At 32.6% G+C, this 24472-nt stretch overlaps 3 protein-coding genes across 9 annotated transcripts; 1 reads left to right on the top strand and 2 right to left on the bottom strand.

Moving 5' to 3' along the window:
- Positions 1-2869: 2869 nt before the first annotated feature.
- On the bottom strand, positions 2870-6356 carry LOC115714672 (uncharacterized). 7 transcript variants are annotated; one of them, XR_009687426.1, is made up of 8 exons: positions 5986-6353; positions 5867-5908; positions 5666-5781; positions 5442-5547; positions 4940-4993; positions 4755-4809; positions 4208-4285; positions 2870-4105 (listed from the first exon to the last, which is right to left on the bottom strand). XR_009687426.1 is itself a non-coding variant. In XM_030643424.2 (8 exons), exons 1-8 carry the CDS (start codon positions 6277-6279, stop codon positions 4062-4064), a joined length of 735 nt encoding a protein of 244 aa, XP_030499284.1. In that variant the 5' UTR covers positions 6280-6355; the 3' UTR covers positions 2870-4061. The 7 variants fall into 7 exon arrangements, 4 of the variants coding, with proteins under 4 accessions (XP_030499284.1, XP_030499285.1, XP_030499283.1 ...); XR_004011099.2 differs by having other exon boundaries at positions 4208-4280; XM_030643424.2 differs by having other exon boundaries at positions 4208-4231; positions 5986-6355.
- LOC115714674 (protein PELPK1) lies at positions 2947-3681 on the top strand. Its single transcript, XM_030643426.2, has one exon. The coding sequence runs from the start codon at positions 2947-2949 to the stop codon at positions 3424-3426; it is 480 nt and encodes a 159-aa protein (XP_030499286.1). The 3' UTR covers positions 3427-3681.
- Positions 6357-8511: 2155 nt separating the features above from the next.
- Positions 8512-14070, bottom strand: LOC115713045 (ubiquitin carboxyl-terminal hydrolase 17). Its single transcript, XM_030641521.2, has 12 exons — positions 13556-14070; positions 12579-12700; positions 11815-12494; positions 11619-11707; positions 11073-11158; positions 10783-10945; positions 10571-10685; positions 10290-10447; positions 10019-10103; positions 9717-9929; positions 9536-9597; positions 8512-9457 (listed from the first exon to the last, which is right to left on the bottom strand). The coding sequence occupies exons 1-12, from the start codon at positions 13828-13830 to the stop codon at positions 8758-8760; spliced, it is 2748 nt and encodes a 915-aa protein (XP_030497381.1). The 5' UTR covers positions 13831-14070; the 3' UTR covers positions 8512-8757.
- Between the last annotated feature and the right edge of the window lie 10402 nt (positions 14071-24472).

Genomic DNA, 24472 nt, shown 5'->3' with positions numbered 1-24472 from the left:
TTTCAAAAATAAAAGGATCAACCTGGAGGCCAAACAAGTGACCAACGCACAGGTTAACATTAGGCCTGGTCACTCGCGCACATGTTGTCATTTTGTCAACCTGGGCCATTTCTAATGAAAATTCTGACAAAGTCTTTCGGGCATATTCTTCATTTTCATCAACAATTACTTTACAATCCTTAAATTTGTGTTGTGGCACGCTTTTAGTCAAGGATATGTGACCACTCAATTTAGTATTGTGTGCTTAATGACCACTTATCATGCCTTTTTATAGCTAAATCCTTCATGACGATATGCTAGCTTGAACTAGTACTCTTATAATTCTTAGCCACAAATACTGTAGCTGATTTGTCGCAAAATTTTTTTAATGGCCTAAAAATATAATTCTAAACTCTAGGCCTAGTATGAAACTCTATAATACACCATACGAGATGTATCTTCAAAATAATAAATGAATTTGACTTCTATAATAGAAAAAACAATTAAGGTTCCGCATAATACAGCTTACTAGTAATCTTAAAGACGTAATCAAATGTTGATTACAGGCAGTGAAGTACGTTAAAATCTAATTGGTTAACTATATTTCTAGAATGTCAGTTCATCTCAATAAAATATGTATGAATATAATATTTAGTATCTTAAAGATACCTCATCACTTTGTATGAAAAATAAAATGGTATTAACTTTATTTATTTTGATACTACTTAACAATCTAGAAACAAATATAATGTAAAGTCCTATTCAAACTCTTAGGCATACATTAGGCTTCTAAAAAATAGAAGCAAATAAATGTTCTTAATTTATTCTCATTCCAGATTATTTTACAGATAGTGGTTTGAGTTAAATTTATCACACTTAAAGATAAAAGTAACATGAGATGAATAATACATAATTTTATTTAATCAAAGATGATGTGACTACTCTCTAATTAATATAAAATTTTATATGATAGTTATATTCTTTATCTCAAAATAATAATTTGAGATATAAATTATTTCACCTTACATAAGAATTTTTAATCATCACCTGCAAGTAACATTCTATCTATGCATATAAAATAAAGGGTAAATACCATTTTGGACCCTCTGTTTTACAAAAGTTACCAATTGGACCCTGTGTTTTGTTAAATGACAAAATGGACCCTGTATTTTCTAAAATAGTACAAATAGGACCCTGAATTGATTTTTTGTCAAAATAAAGTTTAATTATAATCCGATCTAAAAGTGCTATGACAAAATTGTTTACATTTTTTGTATTTGTTCGTATTAAGCATTGTCTTCAAGTTGGTTGCATTAAAAAAAAAAGTTGTCAAAAATTAAGCTTAGGGTCCTATTTTTACTATTTTATAAAATACAGGGTCCATTTTGTCATTTAACAAAACACAGGGTCCAATCTGTAACTTTTGCAAAATACAGGGTCCAAAATGGTATTTACCCTAAAATAAATATTACTCCCACTGACCTTTTATTATATAATTAATTCTATGATGCTCTTTTGAAACCTAAAAGAAAAGATGTCATAATAAAAATACTATTTGTGAGATATTTATTTTAATCTATAGGTAGACTTTTAAGCTTGCATATGTTCACCACTCTTAGAGGAAAATCTTTATATAGTAGTCTGTATACCTTCTCCTCTAATTTACTATTTGGAATTGATTAATGAATAGAAACAAGAAATAAATGCCAAGGTTACTATAATTGAATCTTTTATATAATGTTATTTATTTGAAATTTATTATTTTATTTATTCTTTTAAAATATGATTTTCTTAAAAATTAAGATAGCATTTGGTAATACTTTTGTTTTTAAATTTTTTAATCACGAAAATAAAAGTAAAATTTTTGTTTTTAAAATTTTGCTTTTGAAAAACAAAAAGTCTTCTGTAACTATTTTTGTTTTTTAATTTTAAAAGCAAAAAATAAAAGTATATTCTGTAAATTTTAATTTTATTTTTATTTGTTGATTTTATTTAAGTCGAGTCCAGGACCAGAGCTGGAGTCGGGGTCTGGTGGGTCTAGGTTAGGGTCTGGGATGGGGTGCAGGTCTGGATTCCAAGATCTAGGTTAGGGGTGGGAGTCTATATCTAAAATATTGATAAAAAAATAATTTTAAAATATTTTAAAAGTGACTTTTTTTTGTTTTCAAAATGTTTAAAATTTTCATTTTCAATTAAAAAGTAAAAACATATTTAATTTTATAGAACATGATTTTGGATAGTATTTTTTATTTTTTAAATTTTAAAATAAAAAAAAAAAAAACTGATTAGAAAAAGTGTTACCAAACACACTATAAAAAATTAGCAATTCACATGTGAAGATCAAATCTTACTACAATTATCTCGTTATCTTTATTTGAGCAATCATAATTTTTTATTTATTTATTTTTTAATCGTAGTGGTTTATTATTGCTTTTCATAAACAATGTTTTTTTTTTCTAGGGATAAACATATGTTTCTTTATTGTTTACCGAAGACACTCTTGAGGCCAGGCAACTTAAGGCACAAACATTAATTTTTATGGCAAAATAGAACACAAAGTCAAAACACTAGTATTTGACAAACCAATAATTAGGTCCAACCATATATTTCCTTGGTCTTGATTAGTTCAATAACCTATAACACACAAACACATATTTTAACTATTTCTATTCTATCACATAAGAGTTCAAGTCATGAAAATTTCTTTTGAGCTAGCTTGTTAAAATTTTGGAACTTCAAATTAGTCAAGGAAGCTCAACTAACCAATCGTTATATCTCATAATTTATGCAACCAAAACCCATCAAACTCATTTTCATGCCCACCCAAACCTTTGAGCCAGTGTACTTATTCCTCTCTATAAATAACCCACTACATTCATCATATAACTCCACAACGAAAAAAGACTCCCCACTAAATACATTATTGACATATCCAACACAAGTACTTGTCTTTTTTGTCATCAAAACATGGGTTTCCTCAAGATTTTCTCTATTCTATCAATAATCATAGCCTTATCACTCTCAACCAATCCAATTTTGGCAACTCGCCACCTTTTAGACACACCGCCGGCCGCACCACCCCCGGCATTGCCCAAAATTCCTGCTCTTCCCAACCCCATATTGCCTCCATTGCCCTCAGCCCCACCACTACCTAAACCAAATATGCCACCCATGCCTTCTAACCCTTTGCCTACTCTTCCAACATTGCCAAAGCCCAACATTGCTCCATTGCCCTCAAATCCTTTGCCAGCTCTTCCAACTTTGCCAAAACCCAATGTAGCTCCACTGCCATCTAATCCTTTGCCTACACTTCCCACAAACCCAGCCAATAATGTTCCCTCAATTCCTAAGGTAACACTTCCTCCTCTTCCCACTATTCCAACGACAATGCCTTCAATTCCCACCATTCCAAATCTTCCATTCCTCTCTCCTCCACCATCAAATTGAAGAGTTGACTAGATACTATGGATGGATTTGGGTTTCATTTGCCACTTCTATGTTCTATCTATGATCTTGCATGTAGTTGAGTGATTTAAATTATGTTTTTGGATTTTGTTCTGTTTGTATTATTTATTTTTGCCTCAGTTTGAGGATGTCATTTTCATCTAGTTTTTGGTTTGGGGCTTGGATATGTATACCATTTACAGATTAGTTGTTGTATTTTTGTTATTGTACTATGAATAAAAATTATGGATTGGTTAATTATCATAGGATTCATACTAAACTGCAAAGAAAATATGCACATATACTTTATTATCCAGTCAATGCCAAAAAAATTGGAGAAGAAAAGAAAAGACAAAAGATATAACTATCGAAAGTACGTTCCAAGCTTGCACATAACATTTCTTATGTGGAGTTCTAGTTCTTGTTACTATTACTAACAAAAAAACTCCATCTTCTTACCATTTGGTGTGCAATAACCATTACTTTACTTACTTTTAAGCTAACATACAAGCATTAGTAGTTTGTATCCACCAACGGATAAACTGACAAGGCATATTATCAACCATTATTAGCATTGTCTTCATTCCCATCTCTAGGAAGGCCACACTTCCATCACCATAGCTGCTTCCAATGGCAACCTAACCATAGGCATCACTGCTGAAAACCCCAACTGTCAGCAACCCTATAGCCAAATCCAACACCACTTAGAACCGAAAAGACTACAACCTTCTAAGGCTGCTGCTACAGCTATGCTATCCTCATAAGATGGGATGGGATTGATTACCTCTTTCTTCTTCCAAGGCCGTGGCTTAAGTTTAGAAAACAGTAGGCCTCACTTAGATCAAATCATCAAATACCTGTGCTTCATGTTCAATCAGTTTGTTTTTATATTTTATGTAGTATGTACGGCAATATTCTATCGGTTTGATTCATGTTTATGAACTGTGGTCTATATTGTGTGAAATTTATTTCAATGTTTAGTGCATGCATTTTCTTGTCAAATCATTCTCACAAAACTAACAAATCAAACTTGTCAAAAGGTCATTGAATATATGATGTGTTTATAAACAAATCTGTGTTTTATGCACAAAACATACAAGTATAATAAAAAGAAGTGGTGCAATCTGACTAATTTAACACTACAGTTTTAGTATGAAGATTGTGGATTCTATGAGAGCACGATTCTCATTGTTTGACAGCACATGCTAAGATACAGCTAACTCTGTTTCAATGTTTGTAAAAAACTAATTCTCTACTACAGTTAGCCTTGATGGCATCCTCCAATTTCTCAACACGGTCAAAATCAGCTTTAAAAGTAACCATGGTAATACCTTCTTTCCCTGTTTCATAATCTTGCTTGATATCTTCAACTTGAAAAGATTGCAGCTGAAAGGAAACATTTTGCATAATATGGATTCTTTAGAAATCTTAATCCAAACCCGAACACAACCCTCACCACCCCCACCCAAACAAAAAAAAAAGGAGAGTTCCCTTTAATGCATACATAAAAGATTACCTGATGATACAGAAGGCCTATAAGATCAAATGGGACCTCAACCCCCATAGGGACCTACAATGCATAAGATTAGACCAGAGATTCCAGACAAGAACAATTGACTATGCAAATGAAAGGTTCTGTCTATTGGATGGAAAACGAGCACCAACATACTACCTTACTGTAGAGTGACCAGATTCATAAATTTATTTAAATGAAAAATAGAGTAAAGAAAATTGAACCAATCTTCTCAGCTCCTAATTATGGTTATAAAAATTTGAGTAAGTTGTAAACCTGCTTTTATACATATATATCATTAAATGCCTAAAAACAATTTGGAAGCAAACTAGTCATTAACGAAATCCAATCACTTTTCACAGAGGCTTCGAATAACTAAAAAATGCAGCTTTTAGTTTTGTTATAATAAGAAACCCTTAAATAAAACAACAATATGAAACTAGCCCATGAAACAACAATTGAAATGAATATCCAAATGCACAAAAAGCCAATCAAAACCCAATACCTTAGATTTTACTAAACAAGTTGGGGCATTTCTCAAGCATTCTGAGGTAACTCCTCCATAAGCTCTGACTAGTCCCCCTGTGCCTAATTTGATACCTCCAAAATACCTTAAAATATACAAAATTGTACCAAGAAAATATTATTACTCACTTCAAATTCGTTCACGTAACATGATAAACATTGTGTACTCAACTAATGTGGGTAGTCTTATCATCAATGCCTTACCTGATGACAACAACCATAACTCTGTCAATACCAGAAGAAGCAATGGCAGAGTGTATTGGCTTTCCAGCTGTACCAGATGGTTCACCATCATCATTTGATCTATACTGATCTCCAACCTATAGTTTTTCAACAAAATAATCAGTATATTGTCCTAAATGTAGAAAAATTGAGGGCGAAACCCAAATATCAAACTCTCTTTACCTTGTAAGCCCAACAATTGTGAGTAGCACGCGGATCTCGGACCTAATTTCATTTAAAAGCTTTTTCATTTAAAAAAAGAAAAAAAAAGTTAAAAGAAACAGAGAAAACAATAACAAAACCTGGGAAAGGAAGGAAAAGGCGGATTGTTCGTCGGAGATGGGACCAGCAATGGCGATGAATTTACTCTTTTTGATCTCCTTTTCGAATGAAACTCTCTCTTTGATTGTGGTAAAAGCACCACCGCCACTGCTGCTGGCGGTGAGCATGGTTCTCTTGGCTACGGCGGAAGCGAAGAGAGGTGTAGTGGGAGTGGGAGGAAGAGGAGAAGAGGTGTGAGTTTGAGTTAACAGAAATAGCTTACGGCAGTGGTAATGAGAACGACAACTGGGTATTGGTATGGTTACTACTGGCATGGTTCTCCAACACAACTGCCTCTTCTTCTTCGATGATGCCGTGGTGGGTGGACCTCATGTCGCTACTATTACAACTGAATTCTCATTCAAACGACGTGTCGTTTTTAACTAAATTGTTTGTTAAGATATTAATTTTATAATTTTTTTTTGGTTGTTGACCTCATTATTTTTAGTTAACGACGTGGAGTGAGTGAAACGATAAAATGAGTAATTATATGTAATGGATTTTGTTGTATTTTAACAGTTTTAGCTGTGTTTTTTAACAGAATGTTGTGTTTTTTTTAATAGAATTTATTCAAATAAAATTTTAATTTTAACAGTGTTGTTAAGTAATCAAAATTTGCATCTTCTCCAAAATATATATAACCATTGGCATTGCATCTTTATATCTCTATTTTATATCTGATCATGAGCAAACATCATAAATTGCTACATGGTAAATAAAAAATAAATTTAATTAGTGTAATTAGAATGTATAACAATACAAATCATCAGCACGATATCCTTAGATAAACACAATTGCATAGACACAATATCCGTTGTGTTCTTTGTCTTATATTATCATTGTTTGTATTCTCTTATCTCTTTTATTTCTAATATTGTATTTGTGTATGTTGTTTGATTTCAGTTACGATTTTAGTGAGTTTGAGCAGTGAGTTTTTTGAGTTGGTTTTTTCAAGTTCGAGTGCTTTAGGCTAAAAGCTTTTCTTGGTTTCGAACTGAGAAAGGAGTAAGCTTTTTTTTGGGTGTTTTTCGGGTTAGAACAGGAAAGGAAAATAAGAAAAATACTTAGGACTCTAACCCTATTTTCGAGTAACAGAAGAAGAGAAGTAGAAAAATCATAGAACCATAAAAACCCTATGCCAGTGAGTTTAGTGTGGTTGTTAGAAGTAGAAGGAGCTTTGAAATCCAAACGGGATAGAATGCCTCAATAATGAACTTGTTGTCTTGGAGCTTTTCTTCCTCTTCTTTGAGTGCTCGTGCTCCTTCCTTGTCTAACAATCTCCTCTTTTTTTGTACTGGACGGAAGTTTTGAGTGTTTATATTTAGTGTGTGAAAAATTACGGATGGACTGATTCCAACCATGTCATCACGTGACCATGAAAATACATCGAGGTTTGCTCTCAGAATTTTAATTAAAGCAGATTTTATTTCTTACAACAACCTCGTCCTATCTTGATAATTCGAGTCGGCATAGTTGGGTCGATCTGTACTTCTTCTAATGTTTCCACTAGCCTAATTCATGTGTTAGGGTCCCCAAAGCAAGGATCCATCTCGTTGTCCCTGCCTTTGGCATATTCTTATTTATTCTCAGTTTATTCGACCTTGGAGCTTTGGCTGAACTGATCTTCTTTTTTCGCCTTTGTTAGTGTAATGTTGTAACATTAGCGGGTTATCTGTTGATCCCCCTATATGCACCCTACCCCATTCCTGGTAGGAAACTTCACACAGAGGTGGTATATAGATGTTACTGCTTTTGGGTCATACAGTGCTGGTTAGCCAATCATGACGTTAAAGGTTGTTGGCACATCTATAATTAAGAACTGTGCTATAATTGTGGTGTTAGTAGGTGCCTTCCCCATATTAAGGGGGAGACAAACGACTCCCAGGGGTGCGATGATATGGTCAGAGAAGCCATAAATCAATTGCACGCACGGAACTAGATTCTTGAGTTGGAGGCCCATCTTTTTATAGTTTGACTTGAACAGGATGTTCGATAAGGCACCATTGTCTATCATGCTCCGTGCAACGGTGAAGTTCGCTATTTGCACTTCAACAACCAGAGGGTTGTGCAGATAATGAACATGAGTGGCATCTACTTCACTGAACGATACAAGTGTATCATCCTCGCACGAATGTTTGGGAGTTCTCTCCTCCATGGCCAGTCTTCTTTTTTCTCATACTAGAGCGTACAAGCGTACCTTTCTCAGGCTTTTCCCTTATCTCCAGCTATGTGAAGTCCTCCAATAATGACTTCCAAATGTCCTTCCACTAGGGGTGGAATTAGATAAATCTCATCGTTGTTTTGATGGGGAACCATTTGATTTTGATCGACCTTCACATACCGATTTAGATATGGGTTATTTCTTCATATGAGGAACTCAATTCCTCCTTCGGATTGTTGCATTTATTAGTGTCATAACCAAAATCTTTGAGAAAACAACAGAACTCAATTTCCTCTTTCAAATTGTTACGTTAATTACTTTCTAAACACACTTTTAAACAAAAATATTTCAAAATAAAAAATAACATTTATTTTCCCATAATATCTTATTTACATTAAAAGCGTTTCCCTCTCGTTGATTCTATGCACTAAGGAGTGGCAACGGGGTAGATTTTAGTGATTTGATTTGTTTGTTGAAAATAAAGAATGCAGGCCGCACAATGGAGTAGTGGGCGCTATAGGCTGCTAATATATATACCAAGACAACATAAATCAAGAATAATAATAATCTTAAAGACTAGTTACATTTCAGCTCAAACCTCATAAAATGTTTGAGCTGATCTTTCTCCATTTACTCTTCGTAATGATACACCGGCTCTAACATCGAAAGGGTTTGCCCATGAAACATGTTCGAACTCGGTTTCCCTACTGCTACTCCTACTATCAAATTGGCTGGTTGATTTTCTTCGGTGTTTATTAGTGTCAGTATGCAAAATTGTGGAGTTCCCTTCCCTTTCGCTGTCCCAACTGCTCCCTTGGGTAGGCAACCTCCTCCATACACCATTTCCGCAATTTGAGTCTGTCTCAAAGTCTGAATAAGAAGATGATGATGATGCCACGCCACCCGGTGACTGTTCATATGGTCTGTAAAAGCCACTTCCTTCTTTTCCAAATATGTATACGGAGAAGTCATCTGTACTGCCAGAGTCCTTGGTGCTGACAGTGCTGGAAGAACTTGCATCTGAGCAACTTAAAATAGATGAATTTTCACTTGATGAATCCACTCTTCGAAATCTGGGGGTTAGGTTTGCTCTCCAATCATATGGATCTGAGCTATCTGGATTAGCAATTTTACTGAACTTAGTTTGTGTGGCAGCAGCATCCATCACTATGGGATTGGATCTTGACTTCAATTTGCCAGTGCTGGAAGGAACTGCTTCCAAGTTCCTTCTCTTAAACTTACCACCATTGACCATATTGCTTCCCAGTAGGGCTGGGGGGCGCGGAGAGTGCCTGAACATCAAAATATTAAGGTGTCCGTGATGGCATGAAAACTTAGAAGCTCAAAGAGCAAGTGTAGAAAGGTATTACCTTTCATAAAGAAGCATGTAAGCCCCTTCTGATAAGACCCTCTCCAGCTCCACGGGTACTACCTAAAATATCATTTCGTATTACCAATTAAATTTCGAAATAGTATCTCATGCAGATAGAAGCTCGGTAAAGGGAAAAAAGACGTGTAAACAAAGGAAAGAGCATGAAATAAGGAACATACTGTGCTGTCATCAATCCTGAACCACTCTCCCCGAGTATTCTTTACATAACACACATAGTGACCCGAAAAAGCAGCATTCATGGTATCCAAGTGAACGACCACAGCATAAAGACTGTACAGAGGAGATACAACGCTTGATCTGCTCATATATGGGGTCATGTCAAGCTCCTCAGGAAACTGAACGGACTTGCTCAATTTCTCAAAGTTACCAGACTGCAATTCACCACAATTAAATAAACTAAGCATCCAAAAATATGTGAATGTCATAAGGTCAAAGAAGGGCCATGTCATTATTAAAATACCTTAAATCGTTTCAGCACGATTGTAAGAATATTTGGTGCCTCCAGAACTGTCAACTTCTTTCTGGCTTTCTCATAAGATTTACATCTTTATAAAAACAAAAAAGAAAATATCAATAAACTTAAAATAAGAAATAAAGGAAAGCAACTTAAACTCTACATTGAGTTGGAATTTTTTGCCTAAAGGTCAAATTACAAGTAAAACTTTCATTCGTTATGCTCACATCATGATAACAAAATTAGATGCAGAATGATAACAATCACATTAACCAACCTGCTGCAAAAATACTTATTATCTCGATCCAATGTTTCTGTGGCTGTAAATTGAGAAAGAGCCTCTTCAAGATTTCCAATTTCGCCATCTATTTCTACTGTGAGGTCCATCATCCGCTCACAAAGTTCTGATTTTCCTAGGCACCTCATACACTTGATCTGCAAATTAAAATGATAAGATTCCAATATATATATACACACATATATCAAATTTAGAGGGCAACAAGTGAAATGATACTTCAAAAATTCAGAACTTCCTGAACTATCAGAGTCAGAAACAACCTTAGATCGAAGATAACCACCAAAGGTCATTCCTACTAGTGTCGTTTCTTCAGCCAAAGAACCTGTGGCATCAGCATTGTTGAGGAAAACAGATTGCATTGTATCAACAGCATACCTGCAATCTTAGTAACTTATTACTTGATACGCATTTGAGGGGCAGAAATAACTATGTAACTGAATACATTTGGTCTTTTGAGTTTTATCTGGCTCACCTTAAAAATTCATGGGCATCTTCTTCCCTACCATGACCAAGATGACTTCCAATTTTATTTATTTTGGATAATATCCCAATTGGAGACAGTGGGGAATTCCCTTCCCTTGCCTTATAAATAAGATGCTGAAATTCACAAATAAAACACCAGTCCTTCTTTCCACCTGTACACAACAGAAGAACATGTAAAATAAAAGAAATAACTACAGTATCTGTCAAGTGTGTGATCCTTTATTCGTTTTAAAATAAAAGGAAATGCAAGCCAAGTAGAAGCCAAGAAAGGGAACTTACAGGTTTTGGAGTGGAGTCCTTGAAGAAAATATGAAGTAAGTGGCCGAGTATATGCCAAGCACTGGAGCACGGCATTGGCATAGCAGCTGTATAAATGTAGAGATTGTCATATTATTAGCTAAAACGAGTGTATTGACAGAGGAAAATGGCCAGCAATTATGATTACTTATTAATCATTAACTAGAAATATTTGCAGCTGAAAGCAAGTGTGGCACCAGAAAAAAGACATCCTCTTTAGATGTAACTGTCGTATGTGTAAATTTGAAGTGTACTAGTAGTTCAATATGCGACAATCAAAAACCTTGGACACCAAATTTTTTAAATATTGACAGATTGCAACTTAACCGAACTTAAATCAATGTCAAAAACAAAAAATAGAAGATGAAAGGTAATAAGTCATATGAATACAGATAACAAAAGCTACTTGAAGAGTTGTAATTACTAAGCATTGAAGATGTATTACATTAAATGTATATCCTACACATTGAAAATAATAATAAAAAAAAAGGCTATAAGTTAATTTTGAAGTCGAAATCTCTACATTACCTGTTTCCACAATTTGTAAGACCAAATGGACGAAGAATCATCATGTCATCAGTGTATAGTTTCACGAACAAATCATATGGAAAGATTAGCTGAGTAAACAACAACAGCAACTAAATTAATGCCAAAATCTTACAAGCAGGAATTTGCAAAGATAAAAAAAAAAATCACATCTTAAAACAATAAAATGATAAATAACCTTATGCTTTCCAGCAATCTCAGTCCCAGGGGTAGATGTATTGCATTTCGTCTGTTTAGATGCTCTAAACTGCTGTACAACTTTCAGCATGGAACTTTTCAAACCAGTACGAGCATTTTGTGGTAAAGTTGGGAAACTGGTACTTTTAACTGGCAGAGCATGAAAACCGTCACCCTTTGTGGATATAGAATTGGAAGCAAAATGCTCACCAGTGCTTGAAGATGGATGACCAGCAGAAGCAACTGATGACAAAGAATGGTCAGTATCTTTAGATACTGATCTCCTAGACTTAGCAGTATCTTTAGTTAACTTTTCTACTGAAGGGGTTCCCTCTGTCAGCTTCTTACTGCTTAAATTAATTGCAGGCTGAACATTTTCATGTTTAGCTGTCTTATCTTTGTTTAGTTGCAAAGAAGACTTCATCTTCCCATCACCACGACTAGAATCCATCTTACTTACTTTGTTTGTGCATGATATGGAATCAGCAGAAGTTGCCGAGCTAACAGAACTTGAGCGAGATGAATTTGTAACATCCATATCTTTAACTTTGGCATTAGTGCCAAGGAGATCAGAGCTATTACTATTAAAAAGAGGTTTCTCCACTCTGTCATAAGTTACAGAATCAGAAATATTAATTAAGGGTTCACCATCAGCACAAGCAGCGTGGCCAGTTTCAGTTCCTGCATAAAAACTTACATTTAGTATAACCATCATATTGCTTTTAAGAAAATAGTACAGATTATTATTCTCTCAAATATCATTACCATGAAAAGAGTCAAGTTCCCCACAAAGGTCACTCTTATCTTCGAAATGCATTACAGAAATTGGGGGACGACACTCATCCTTGTGACCTTGTCTCCAATGAATGATTTGACACTTACCAGAACTAAAAACAAGATATAGAAGTGAAAAACTAAAATAAATAAATAAATAATAACAAACACAGGGTAGGAAAAGTGAGAATGAAAAATTTATGAAAGAGCACAAAAGTAATCATCAAACAACTTCTGGATCAGATCACATGTCCGTGACAACATAGTTGAGTCTCAGCATCAAAACATAACAATTTCTTCTCCTAATAAACATGTACCCAAATAGAATAAAAGGGGACTCCCAAACTATGTAACCAAATAAACAGTATTTATCAAATTGAATCGAAAACTGCATTTTCTTTCACAGAAGAATTTATCCAATCATCATCACAAAAATCAAAACTTTGAATCGGAAATACATGTAAGTTGAATCCATTTGACATAATTGTCACATACTAACATACTGAATCATGAGATGTCAGTGTTTTGAATAAAAACTTTATATTATATAAGTAGGAAAAGAAACAGCTCAGCACTTTTGAAATAAACGGCCAAAAAAGTTCACTCCTGAACTCTTACAAAGCCCTCTATTTTCTGAACCCCACAATTGTAATCATTACAAAGACAGAAAGCTATCTTTTTTATCACATCATCAGTAAACCCTTCAATATCACATGAATCTATAATTGAGATACGAATGTCCTTTCCTCCCAATATTTCAATTGCATTTTTTTTCACTAGCTTGAAAATCAATTAAAAGAAAACATAATGATAAAGGTGAAAGTTGTTTCTCCGTTCAAATTCCTCAGCCATAAATTTTCTATCATGGAATTAATATAAACATATATGCGTATACACATAAATATACAGTTGGTTCCAAAGATTGATCCTTAAATTGAAGAGAATTTAGAAATAGAAGAAGAACTAACCAGTATCTGACAGACTTGCACTGAGAGCATCGCATGGTGGTAGGACAATAACAGACAACGCATTGATGAGGCATAGAAACAACAACTGGATCGCAGAAAGCTCTAGCTTCGACCTCAGCCATGGCGGACTCCTCCGACGCCATAGCGAGAAGGCGCAACACCTCCTCCTCCTTAGCGGCGGCATTCCTCCACTTGCGCCGAATTAAAGAAAAGGCGAGCAAGACAGAGAAGAAGAGGAGGGCATGGAACCCTAGAATTCCCGGGAACAGCAGCATTTATCCAGCTCCGAGGATCAATCCAGAGCAAAGAAACCCTATAATCGGAATCTTGCTATACATAGATTCGACGGCAGGAGCGACGGCGCGTGGGGAAAGCGGTGGTGGAGAAGGAAAGGGTAGAAAGGGAATTTCAAGTGGTACAATTGGCTCATCTGGGAAGGACGAAGAAGAAGAAAGAAATGAAATTGAAAAAAAAAAACTGTTTTGGGGTGTGGTGGGTTGGGTGAGAACAAAGAGAACCCAAGGAGATACAGAAGGATGGCTATATAAGTCCAAAGTGTCGTTGACTCATTTCTCACACTTTTTTAATTATTTTTTTTAATCCAATTTTCTTTGCTACTATTTTTTCAATTTTAGATGCTACGAAATTTCTTCTCAATTTTAGTTAATTAAACGATAATTATTTTTTAATTTTTTTTTTAAATTTACAATTTTAGTTGTTTCAGTAGTTTCTCCGATATTTTTTATGAAATTGTTATAAGAATTTTAATTGCGATTTAAATTGTTTCGTTAATTACTATAAAAAAATTTGTGTAGAATTTTGTAAAAATAAAACAAAAAATATTTTAAAGTATAAAAATAAAAAATTCTTTAATTAAATTGTTTATTTTTTAAAAAAAATTAATTATAAAAAATTACAATTTTATTGAAATGAGCAGCATACCCCAAAACCCAATAGTATGGAATATTATTACTGTTTTTTCTGAGAAACATATATTTTTTTTACATTCATTCGTGGCCCGTGGGTTCGATCATTAAAAGGGGAAAAAAGAGCTCAACTTTTGCAAAGTTGATAGATTAAGATTTGATTTTTTTGCTGATAGAATGAGAGGAATTATTATTTATTTATTTATTTTTCATTTCCTTATTTATTCATTTATTTATGATACAAACTACAAAGTTGTAAGAAGAGAAAGTGTGGTGTTAATTATTTTGAGTTAAAGTCATCTTTGCTGTACCCACATGCATTTGAACATTTTCTAACTAAAACTCGAGTGAGCTCTTCTATTTTCTTTGATCTACCAATTATTATGTTGGTCATTCACTTTATTTTATTTATTGACAAATAAATATATGGCTAAAAAAGTTTAGATACATTTGATCTTAAACTTAATTATAGAGTGATAATGTATGTAGGGTATTTTGTGACTAAATTCCTTACATTTTTAAGTTTGGTACGATAAAACTTTCATGTTCGAAAAATTATAGTTAAAGTTCTTAATTTTTACAATTATTTTAGTTAGCATTTCTTCTATTAATTTTTAGTTATTAAGTGCCAAATAAACTTATCAGTGTGTACACAAAGATACACGTGGCGAAATTTTATTAGGCCACATAATATTAATAATTAAAAAAAATAATTTAAAAATATAAAAATAAAAAATATTTAAAAAATAAATTAAAATTTTCCTTTTTCTTTTCTTCTTCTTCTTTTGAATTGAAAAAATAAAACCTTCGCTCTTCATCCATCCCAAGTGCCTCCCCTCTCTCTTTGTTCCTCTCTCTCAGTGCAGGCGGAAGGCCCGGGGATGGCCAAGCGCACGGCCGATCACCTAGGCTGGGATTCGACCCCAATACCAATACCAAAACCAGAACCATAATTCTTTCTCCTCTCCTTCTTCTTCCTCCTTGTTCTCTCCTTCTTCTTCTTCTTTCTCCTGAACCCCAAAACCAGTACATCGACCCCTATTTTTTTTTCTCCCTATCAATCCATGGTCTCTCTCTCTCTCTCTCTCTCTCTCTCTCTCTCTCTCTCTCTCTCTCTCTCTCTCACACACACACACACACATGTCTAGATTCTGACAACCAAAACCCGACAAACAGTGGTCCAAACGGACTTTGGAATCGCGATTCCAACCCCTTAAAACCATAGATCTGCTTCTCTCCCTCTCTCTTGTTTACTCTCTTTCCCTCTTTCTCGATTCTCCTTTGTCTCGTTTCAGTAACTCGGGTAAGTTGACCTCTCTCTCATTTTCTATTGATTTATTATTTTTATTTGTGATATTGAGTTTAGATTGTGTTTGTGGTTTTGATTTTGTTTGTGATATTGGTTTAGGTTTTGATGTTTAGAATTTATGGTGGATGTTTGAATCGGGTTAGATCTGATTTGTGGTAATGGTGATCTACTTTAAGGGGGTGGTGGTGGCTGTGGTGATTTTGTTTTTTGTTTTTTGTTTTTACTTTTTTATTTTTGGATCCAAGTGGAGTAATGGTGGTAGCTGCGGTGATGGTGGTGGCTGGTTATGAAGAACAGGCAGGGCCGTCTCAAATATTTTGGAGGCCCTGTTCTAATTTTAAAAAATAGGCCCCTAACAAAAAAATTATAATTTGCAAATATTATTTTTAAATATTATCAAATTACGAAAGTATATTTTACATAATTAAGCACTTAAAAATTCAAACAATTTTATTAAAATTGTTATTAATTCCAATACAACTTCAAGCCAATATCAACATTCTATTTAAAAAGGGCCATCCTTTGAACGCTTTTTGAAGTAAATTCATCAACCAACTCTTCATATTTTATCGTCTCCAAAATCTCATTTTCAATCGCTATTTGATGCTAATCCATTAAGCCTTCTATTAACCGTTGATAAATTTGCCTCAGAAAATTCCAATGAATGATATTATTCTCCAATTCTTTTATTTTTTTTATATATATAAAAAAAGAAAACTAGAAATATAGATGATAGCAAAATATATCTAATATCTTTCTTCTCAATTCTCATAAATAATTTTGATTTTTGATGTTGATGAAAAGCTTAAAATGGGATATATATATATAGTCATGTAGATGAATATAAAAAGTTTTAAAAAAATAAATTAAATGGTATTAATAAATTTAATACCGTTAGTTTACTAGAAACTAAGAAATTTGGTAATTAATTGACTAATAATTGGTTTATAAAAAAATAAAAAAATATATTTAAAAATGTTAAAAATTAATGAGGTTTTGTTGGGAGGGAGAAGATGGAGAGAGATAAGACCAACGAATTGGAAATTGGAATGCTGACCAAGTCAGTTTTTTTTAAAAAAAAAAAATTAACAAAATTGGGCCCTTTTCTTACGTGGGCCCTGTGCAGTAGGTCTGCCTGCACACCATTAGGGTCGGGCCTGAGAACTAGGGTTGTACATCGGTCGGTTTGGTCGGTTTATCCTATATATTTTCTAACCCAATCTAAAGTTCGGGTTGCTAAAATTTAAGTGCAACCCGCCCAATTTAAAAAAAAAAAATTCTTTAAATCGACCAACGGTTTGGGCGGTTTGGTCGGGTTAACCCGCCCAAACCGGCCAATTATTTTTATTTTTTTTTTAGTTTTAAAGTCAAAATTAACAAAAATTTTAAAAATAAATTAAAAATATCACATTCCACCAAAGTACAATACCATATATATGACTTTAAAACTAATAATTAAGTATATAACTTTATATTATTATATATTTAATCATTTATATTATATATAATAAAAACTAAAAAGTTTAAAAAAAAAATAAAAGTGCAAAATCGGGTTGGTCGGGTTGGTCGGTTTAATTGGGCGGGTTGGACCTATTTTCAACCCGCCCAATTAACAGATTGGGCGGTTTGTAATTTTTTCGGGTTATTTCGGTTTGTAATTTTTATCGATTTTTTCGGTTCGGTTTGGGCGGGTTATTCGGTTTAGGCGGTTTACAAATTTTTTTGTACAGCCCTACTGAGAACAGGAAGGAAGAAAGATGAAAAAAAATAGAAAAAAATTATTTATTTTCTTTTTAACATTTTAATTTATTTTTAATTTTTATTTATATTTCATATTTTTAAATTATTTTTTTATTTTTTTTAATTATCAATATCAGGTGCCCAATAAAATTTCCCCATGCGTACACTTGTGTGTACAAGTTTATTTGGCACTTAACAGTCAAAAACTAATGGAATGAGTGCTGACCAAAACGATTGTAGAAGTTGGGGACTTTAGCTAGCTATAATTTTTCCAATATGAAGATTAGATCGTACCAAACTTACAAGTCGAGAAAGTTTAGCTGTAAATTACCTTTATTTATATGTTAACCATTTTTTCTTTTAAATAAGAGTTTGTCGGTTTGGGATTGGGTATGTGTAAATCAATTATCCCCGACAAAAACCATGTTTATATGAATGATATTTAGAATTTTCGCCCTCATCACCTATTTATTATTATACCCATGTGTGTTATATATAGTCTCTAAACTATTCACATTGTTATAAATTAATTCTTTTGTCAAGTTTGTCACACGTGATAAACAAAATAATAATGTGGATATTTATAATATTATTATATCAATGCTATGTGTGTAACTTAAAATAAAAATAAGTACTTTCTAAAAAATCAATAAATTAAAAAATCAATTAATGATCCCTTTTAAATTTTATATCAATTTATAGCTTTTAAATGTTGTCTTTTTTTCTTTTTTTGACCAGCTAGCTTTTTTAAGGCTTAGATACGGCTTGGTCGGGATTGTATTTTGCTACTACAATTTTGATTTTGTTATTGTGATTAATTTTGTATATGTGATACAATTTTGAGTGTTTTAGTCTTGTCTGTGTGACATGATTTTATTTTATTTAATTTCGTTGTTGGTTCTTCTTTGTTCTTCAATGACTCGCCATCAAATCATTGTTAGTGGCTGGGAATAACAAGTTTTCTACGACTGAGAAGGTTGTTAGCAGTGCAGTAATATACCTTAACCAATAATTGAGTGATTAAGCTACGAGGTTGAATGAAATTACTGCAACAGTTTCTACTGTTGTATCTTCTGATTGGTGGATGAACAATATAGGTGTTCTTAAGGTTAATTGTGCTGCTACAATATTTTTCATTTGATTTTATTTTAGTTTTTTTGTCAAACGATCTGGAAATTAAGCGGTTGATTATTTGACTCGTTTTTCTAATTCTAATCCTGATCGTGTTTCTAACAGGAGAGATCTCTGATTGGATTGTATGTTATTATTTTACTTAATTGTCATTAATAAAATATCATGATTTATTGAGAAAAAAATCAATTAATAATTAGAAAAATTAAGTAAAACGAAATTAAACCTTTAAATTTTTTTTAAATAAAATTAATTACACACATAGTAGTGATATGACAATAAAACTTAAACAATTTTGTCCATTTTGTTTGTCACCTGCAATAAAACTTGACAAAATGATTATTTTATAATTTTGTGAATAGTTTATGAATTATTTTTAACCATTGGAAAATTTCAAAAATACAATAATATATATATATATATCATAATTTGGAGGCAAAAATCAAATTTTGGGTTTATGTAATGAGGTTAATTTGGATTCAATACTATTAAACCGCTAATAAGAAATTAAATTGAAAATGAAAACTGAAACCTTTTGGGTAGTTTTAACATAGGTTAGTTAAAGGGTCTATTTCCTAAGTTGGCACATTCTTCCTCCCTCACATCATTTGTTTTTCACCTAACTCTAATTATCAGCTAATATTGGCATCCCCATTGCCTTTTCTTTTTTTTTTTTTTTGAATTGGCTTATGTTGTTGTGTTTATGTATAATGACAAAAGATACTTTCAATGGTTGAAATTTAGAAGTTATTATTTTTTTTCAAAGTGAATTTGGATCAAACTCTTTCGGGCGTAGGACTTTCTTTTTCCTTCTAGAAAAGATGATAAAAGTCACCACTAACATAGGTGAAGGGTTATATTTCTTATCAAAAACCTCTCTTAATCTTTTATGTGAAAACAACAAAAACAAAAACAAAAAACACCTCTCTTATTGTTGTTAAAAAAATAACTTTTGTTATTTAAATTTATTTTGTATTCAATTTTCACATGTATATATATGGTAAATATTTTAATATTTATATTAAATATTTATTTTTAGTCTTAGATTATTATTAAATAATTAAAATTAATTTAAATGATAACGAAAAATATTTATAAATTAGCTATAATTTAATTTAATTTAATTTTTTTATTAATAAAAATAAAAAAAAAACATTTATAAATATTAGGGTTTTTTTTTCAATTCTAACTAAAAAAAGTAACAATATTACAAAAATACTTTCAGTTGGCTATATAAATAAATATACAGCACAAATAAAAATAATTACACAAATACCACTTACATACACTTTTAACCCAGGATCCATGCTATCTAGGCAATTATCGCGCAACCATGCAGCAACCCAACGCAACTGAAACAAAAATTCAACGAGAAAGAGAACCACCATTTATTCTAGCAACTTTAGCTGAGAAGACGACCAAAATCAATCAAAACAAGGATTGTTTTGAATTTATGAAAAAAAAAAGTGCAGAAAAACTACTACAAAATTAAAATTCAACCAAAAATCCAGTTTAATTGCATAAAACTAATATCCCGACTTCAATTTTTAAATCCATGAAAGACGGATCTCGAAAAGTTGATGCAGGTTCCCAAACAATCCAACTCAAGTATAATCTAAAAAAAATTACATCAATACTACAGTAAAATATTTATCCTAGTGTATTTTTGTTGTTTTCCAAATTTCTAATGGTAAATTTGTTCATATCAAATCATAAAGAGACATGTAGATAGAGTTACGTATGTAATAAACACTGTTCTGATTTTTAATGTTTCACAATAATTTCATTACAGTTGCATTACAGTTGCATAAACATTTTGCTAATAGTTATTTCGTCAGATTGAAACCTCCGTCTAATGCAACCACCCAGAAACTTTCATTTGATTGAAACCTTCGTTTGATGCAACCTTCGGCCAACCACCCTGCAACCATCGTCTGATGCAACCACCGCGCAACTACGCAGCAACCATTGTCTGATTGTGTAAGTGATAGTGTAAGTGGTATTTTAGTAATTAAAAATTTAAAATCATATAAAAGGTATAAATGTTATTACGCACCTTATAGAGGTATTTTTGTAAATAAAGTGTCAATTTATATTTTCTATGTAATAATTCTTAAATATTAATAGTTATAAAGGTCAAGATCTTATCAAATATTTTAAATATACAGTTTATTATAATTAATTTAAGTCTAAATTTATAAATTTTTACCGATTAGCAATATGTTATAGCATGTTATAAAAAAAAAAATCATCTAATTATATTTTTAATGTAATTATTCAATAATCATTTATATATGACTCATATATTTATATAGAATTAGCATAAGAGTGTCTTTTTTATTTTTCACATGTACTAAAACCACCTACCTCTAACTCTGTCGTTGAGTGTTGGAAATATTCTTAACATTTTTTTCTTTAAAAAAATACATCCCTAACTATTTTAAATGTCTTCCATGAACATTGAAATTGAAAATTGATTATGAAGTTATTGAGTGTTTTCACGGTGCACTCTTTAAAAAGAAGTGTATTCCCCTTTTGTATTTTTTGATATATAAATAGTTGCAAATTCAATTTATTATATAATAATGATATATATTGTAGTTATTTAAAGTATTTTAAGTTGTAAAATTTTTGAAAAATTTGAAATAATTTACAATAAATAAAGCATAGCTCAAATATTCTATTTTAGACACGTTTAAAATAAAAGAAGTACGTGTACAATAAATATTTGAACTTTATCTTCGACACGTTAATTTTTTTTAATTTCTCGAAAATTTACATAATATTTTAAATAAATACAACGTATCTTGTCAAATATAAAAATTAATATTAAAACTATCAAAAAAAAAAAAAAAAAAAAATTGATGCACCACCCCTTCGGAGGATGCAACTTAAAATATCTCAAAGTTATATATAACTTAACCGAATTTGAGATAAAATTATCAATAACTCATATTTTTTTGGAACCAAGATTGAACATCTCTTTCTAATTTTAATATATATCTACTCAATAAATATATATATATATATATATATATTTATATTGTTTAATGAATTGGAATTTCCTTTCAAAACCAATTTTTTGAACAATTACAACACACCACCACCTGTTATCATTCACTCCACGTCATGGTCTACACTTCCTGTTAATTCCCTTTTGCCCTCACCAGGTGCCTTATCTTCTTCCCCTGCTGATACATCACCTGAGGTCTCTCCCCGCAACATCTTAGCGGCCTTCGAGTTCATTCTCCGATTGCTTAACTATGACTCACCCATTTACATTTGTTTCGAGTCTGATAGGGAAAATAACCAACAACAACATGACCTGCAACATGAACATAACCTGCAATTGCAACTTTCAGCAAATTTTGTTGAGCTTACTGCTGCTGCTCCACCTGTCCCAAAACACCTGCTGAACCTCTTGTTCCCGTACCTTCACATCCTATGATCACAAGAGGTAAAGTTGGTATATTCAAGCCTCGAACTTTTGTAAGTCAAATGCAATCCGAATCCACCATTACTGAACCGGTTAGTGTTGTTGAAGCTATCAAACATCCTGGTTGGTTCAAAACTATGAATGTGGAATTCTATGCTCTCAAAGCTAAAAGAACATGGATTCTTGTACCACCCTCGGATGCATACAACTTAATTGGCAATAAATGGGTTTATAGAATTAAGTTGAATGCTGATGGTACTGTCAATCGACTCAAAGCAAGGTTTGTGGCAAAGGGATTCCATCAAAGGCCTAGAATTGTTTATGGTGAGACTTTCAACCCTGTCATCAAGGCAAAGAACCGTGCGAATTGTACTCACCATTACTGTCTCTAAAGGTTTGGAGATAAGGCAACTTGATATTAAAATGCTTTCTTAAATAGAGAGTTAGAAGAAGAGGTTTACATGGCATAACCTCAAGGCTTTGAAGAAAAAGGGAAGGAAAACTTTGTTTGCAAGTTGCAAAAATCAATCTATGGTTTAAAACAAGCTCCAAGAGCTTGGTTTGACAAACTAAAAGAGACTTTGACTGACTGGAAGTTCCACAATTCTAAAGCTGATAATTCATTATTCTTCTACAGAAATGAAAATGTAATCATACTTGCCTTAATCTATGTTGATGATATTATTATTACTGGGAATGATAGAAGTAAGTTGCAAAGCTTCATTACTGAGCTAAACAGGAAGTTCACCTTGAAAGATATTGGACCATTACAATACTTTCTTGGCATTGAGGCCTATCGTGATGCTTCAAGCCTCTACCTGACACAAACAAGATACATTGAAGATGTTCTAAAGAGAGTCAACATGACTAAGTTAAAGATCTGTCCAACTCCAATGACTATTGGCAAGCCTATGTCGCTCACTGATGGTAAGCAAATGGAAAATCCAACACTATACAGGAGCATAGTTTGAGCACTTCAATATTTGTGTCACAAGAGGCCTGATATTGCCTATGTTGTGAACAAATTAAGTCAATTCTTGCAAGTGCTTGAAATTATTTTACCAGGATCTTAGATCTACTCACAAGTATGTTGATTAACACCCTAAATATGTACTTTCTAAAATGATGAAATAAACACATATAAAGTTTAGGACACCTTACATTGGGTGCAGCGGAATATAATGACTCCTTCCGTTCAGATATCTAGCCCTTGATTCCTTTCTGTAGCAGAGCATTATCAATATCCGAACACGGATCTCTTTCTCTCGAATCTTTGGTGCCGAAACTCCTTCGTCGAAAGTCTTTCTTCACGATCTTCCTCACTATGGTTGAGGTATCACTTCTTGTGTGTGGGCACTACTCTCACACTAAGGATTTCGAAATTCAAGAGGGAAGAGAAAGAAGAAGTGGCGACTAAAGATAGGGAGAGAGAAAGGCTCAGGTTTTTCTCTCAAGGAAAAATAGAAAATTTAAGTGTAAATTTTCTAAAGCCTTCACTATCTATTTATAGCATTCCACTAGGGTTAGGTTTGAATTATTTGGCATTAAAATAATGAAAATATCAGTTTAAATTCCCTACAAAAGTGGTCGGCCCTACATAGTGGATTTGGGCCTCACTTTTTGCAATTTTTTATAGCTTTTATCTTTTACGCATACGATTTTCTCAAAAACGCCAATTTTCAAATTCAACAATTTAAATGCCAATTCTAACTATTTAATAACTATAAATAATTATTAAATAATATTGTCATTTATCATATTTATTAATTGAACCATACAAAGTATCATAATTAACAAATATGCCCCTAAAACTCTTTCTTTACAATTTCGCCCTTACTTAGTGAAAAATTCACAAATAGACATAGTCTAAATTGAGAATTATAATTGATTAATCAAAACCAATTATATGAGTCTTACAAGCAATATTATCTCAACTAGTGCGGGGACCATGGGTCTATATAACTGAGCTTCCAATAAGTAGATCAAGAATTTATTACTAAAATTCACTAACTTATTAATTCTTCGTTGAATCCACGCATAGAACTTAGAATTGCACTCTCAGTATATAGAATGCTCTATACGTTCCACCATATAGACACATCATTAGTTATCCATTAATCCTAATTTGATCAATGATCCTCTATATGAATGATCTACACTGTAAAGGGATTAGATTACCGTTACACCCTACAATGTATTTTAATCCTTAAAACACTTAACCCCGTATAAATGATATTTCAGCTTATGTGAAATGAGATCTCCTCCATTTATTTTCGTTTGGTCAAGCTCGAAGGAGATCATCCTTTACTTACTATTCGCCCAGATAGAAGCTATAGATTCCATGTTTATGTTAGCGCTCTCCCACTCAATTGCAC

This window comes from Cannabis sativa, chromosome 4 (assembly GCF_029168945.1).
Source record: "Cannabis sativa cultivar Pink pepper isolate KNU-18-1 chromosome 4, ASM2916894v1, whole genome shotgun sequence".
Taxonomy (NCBI): domain Eukaryota; kingdom Viridiplantae; phylum Streptophyta; class Magnoliopsida; order Rosales; family Cannabaceae; genus Cannabis; species Cannabis sativa.
This window is presented reverse-complemented; position numbering and strand designations above follow the sequence as displayed.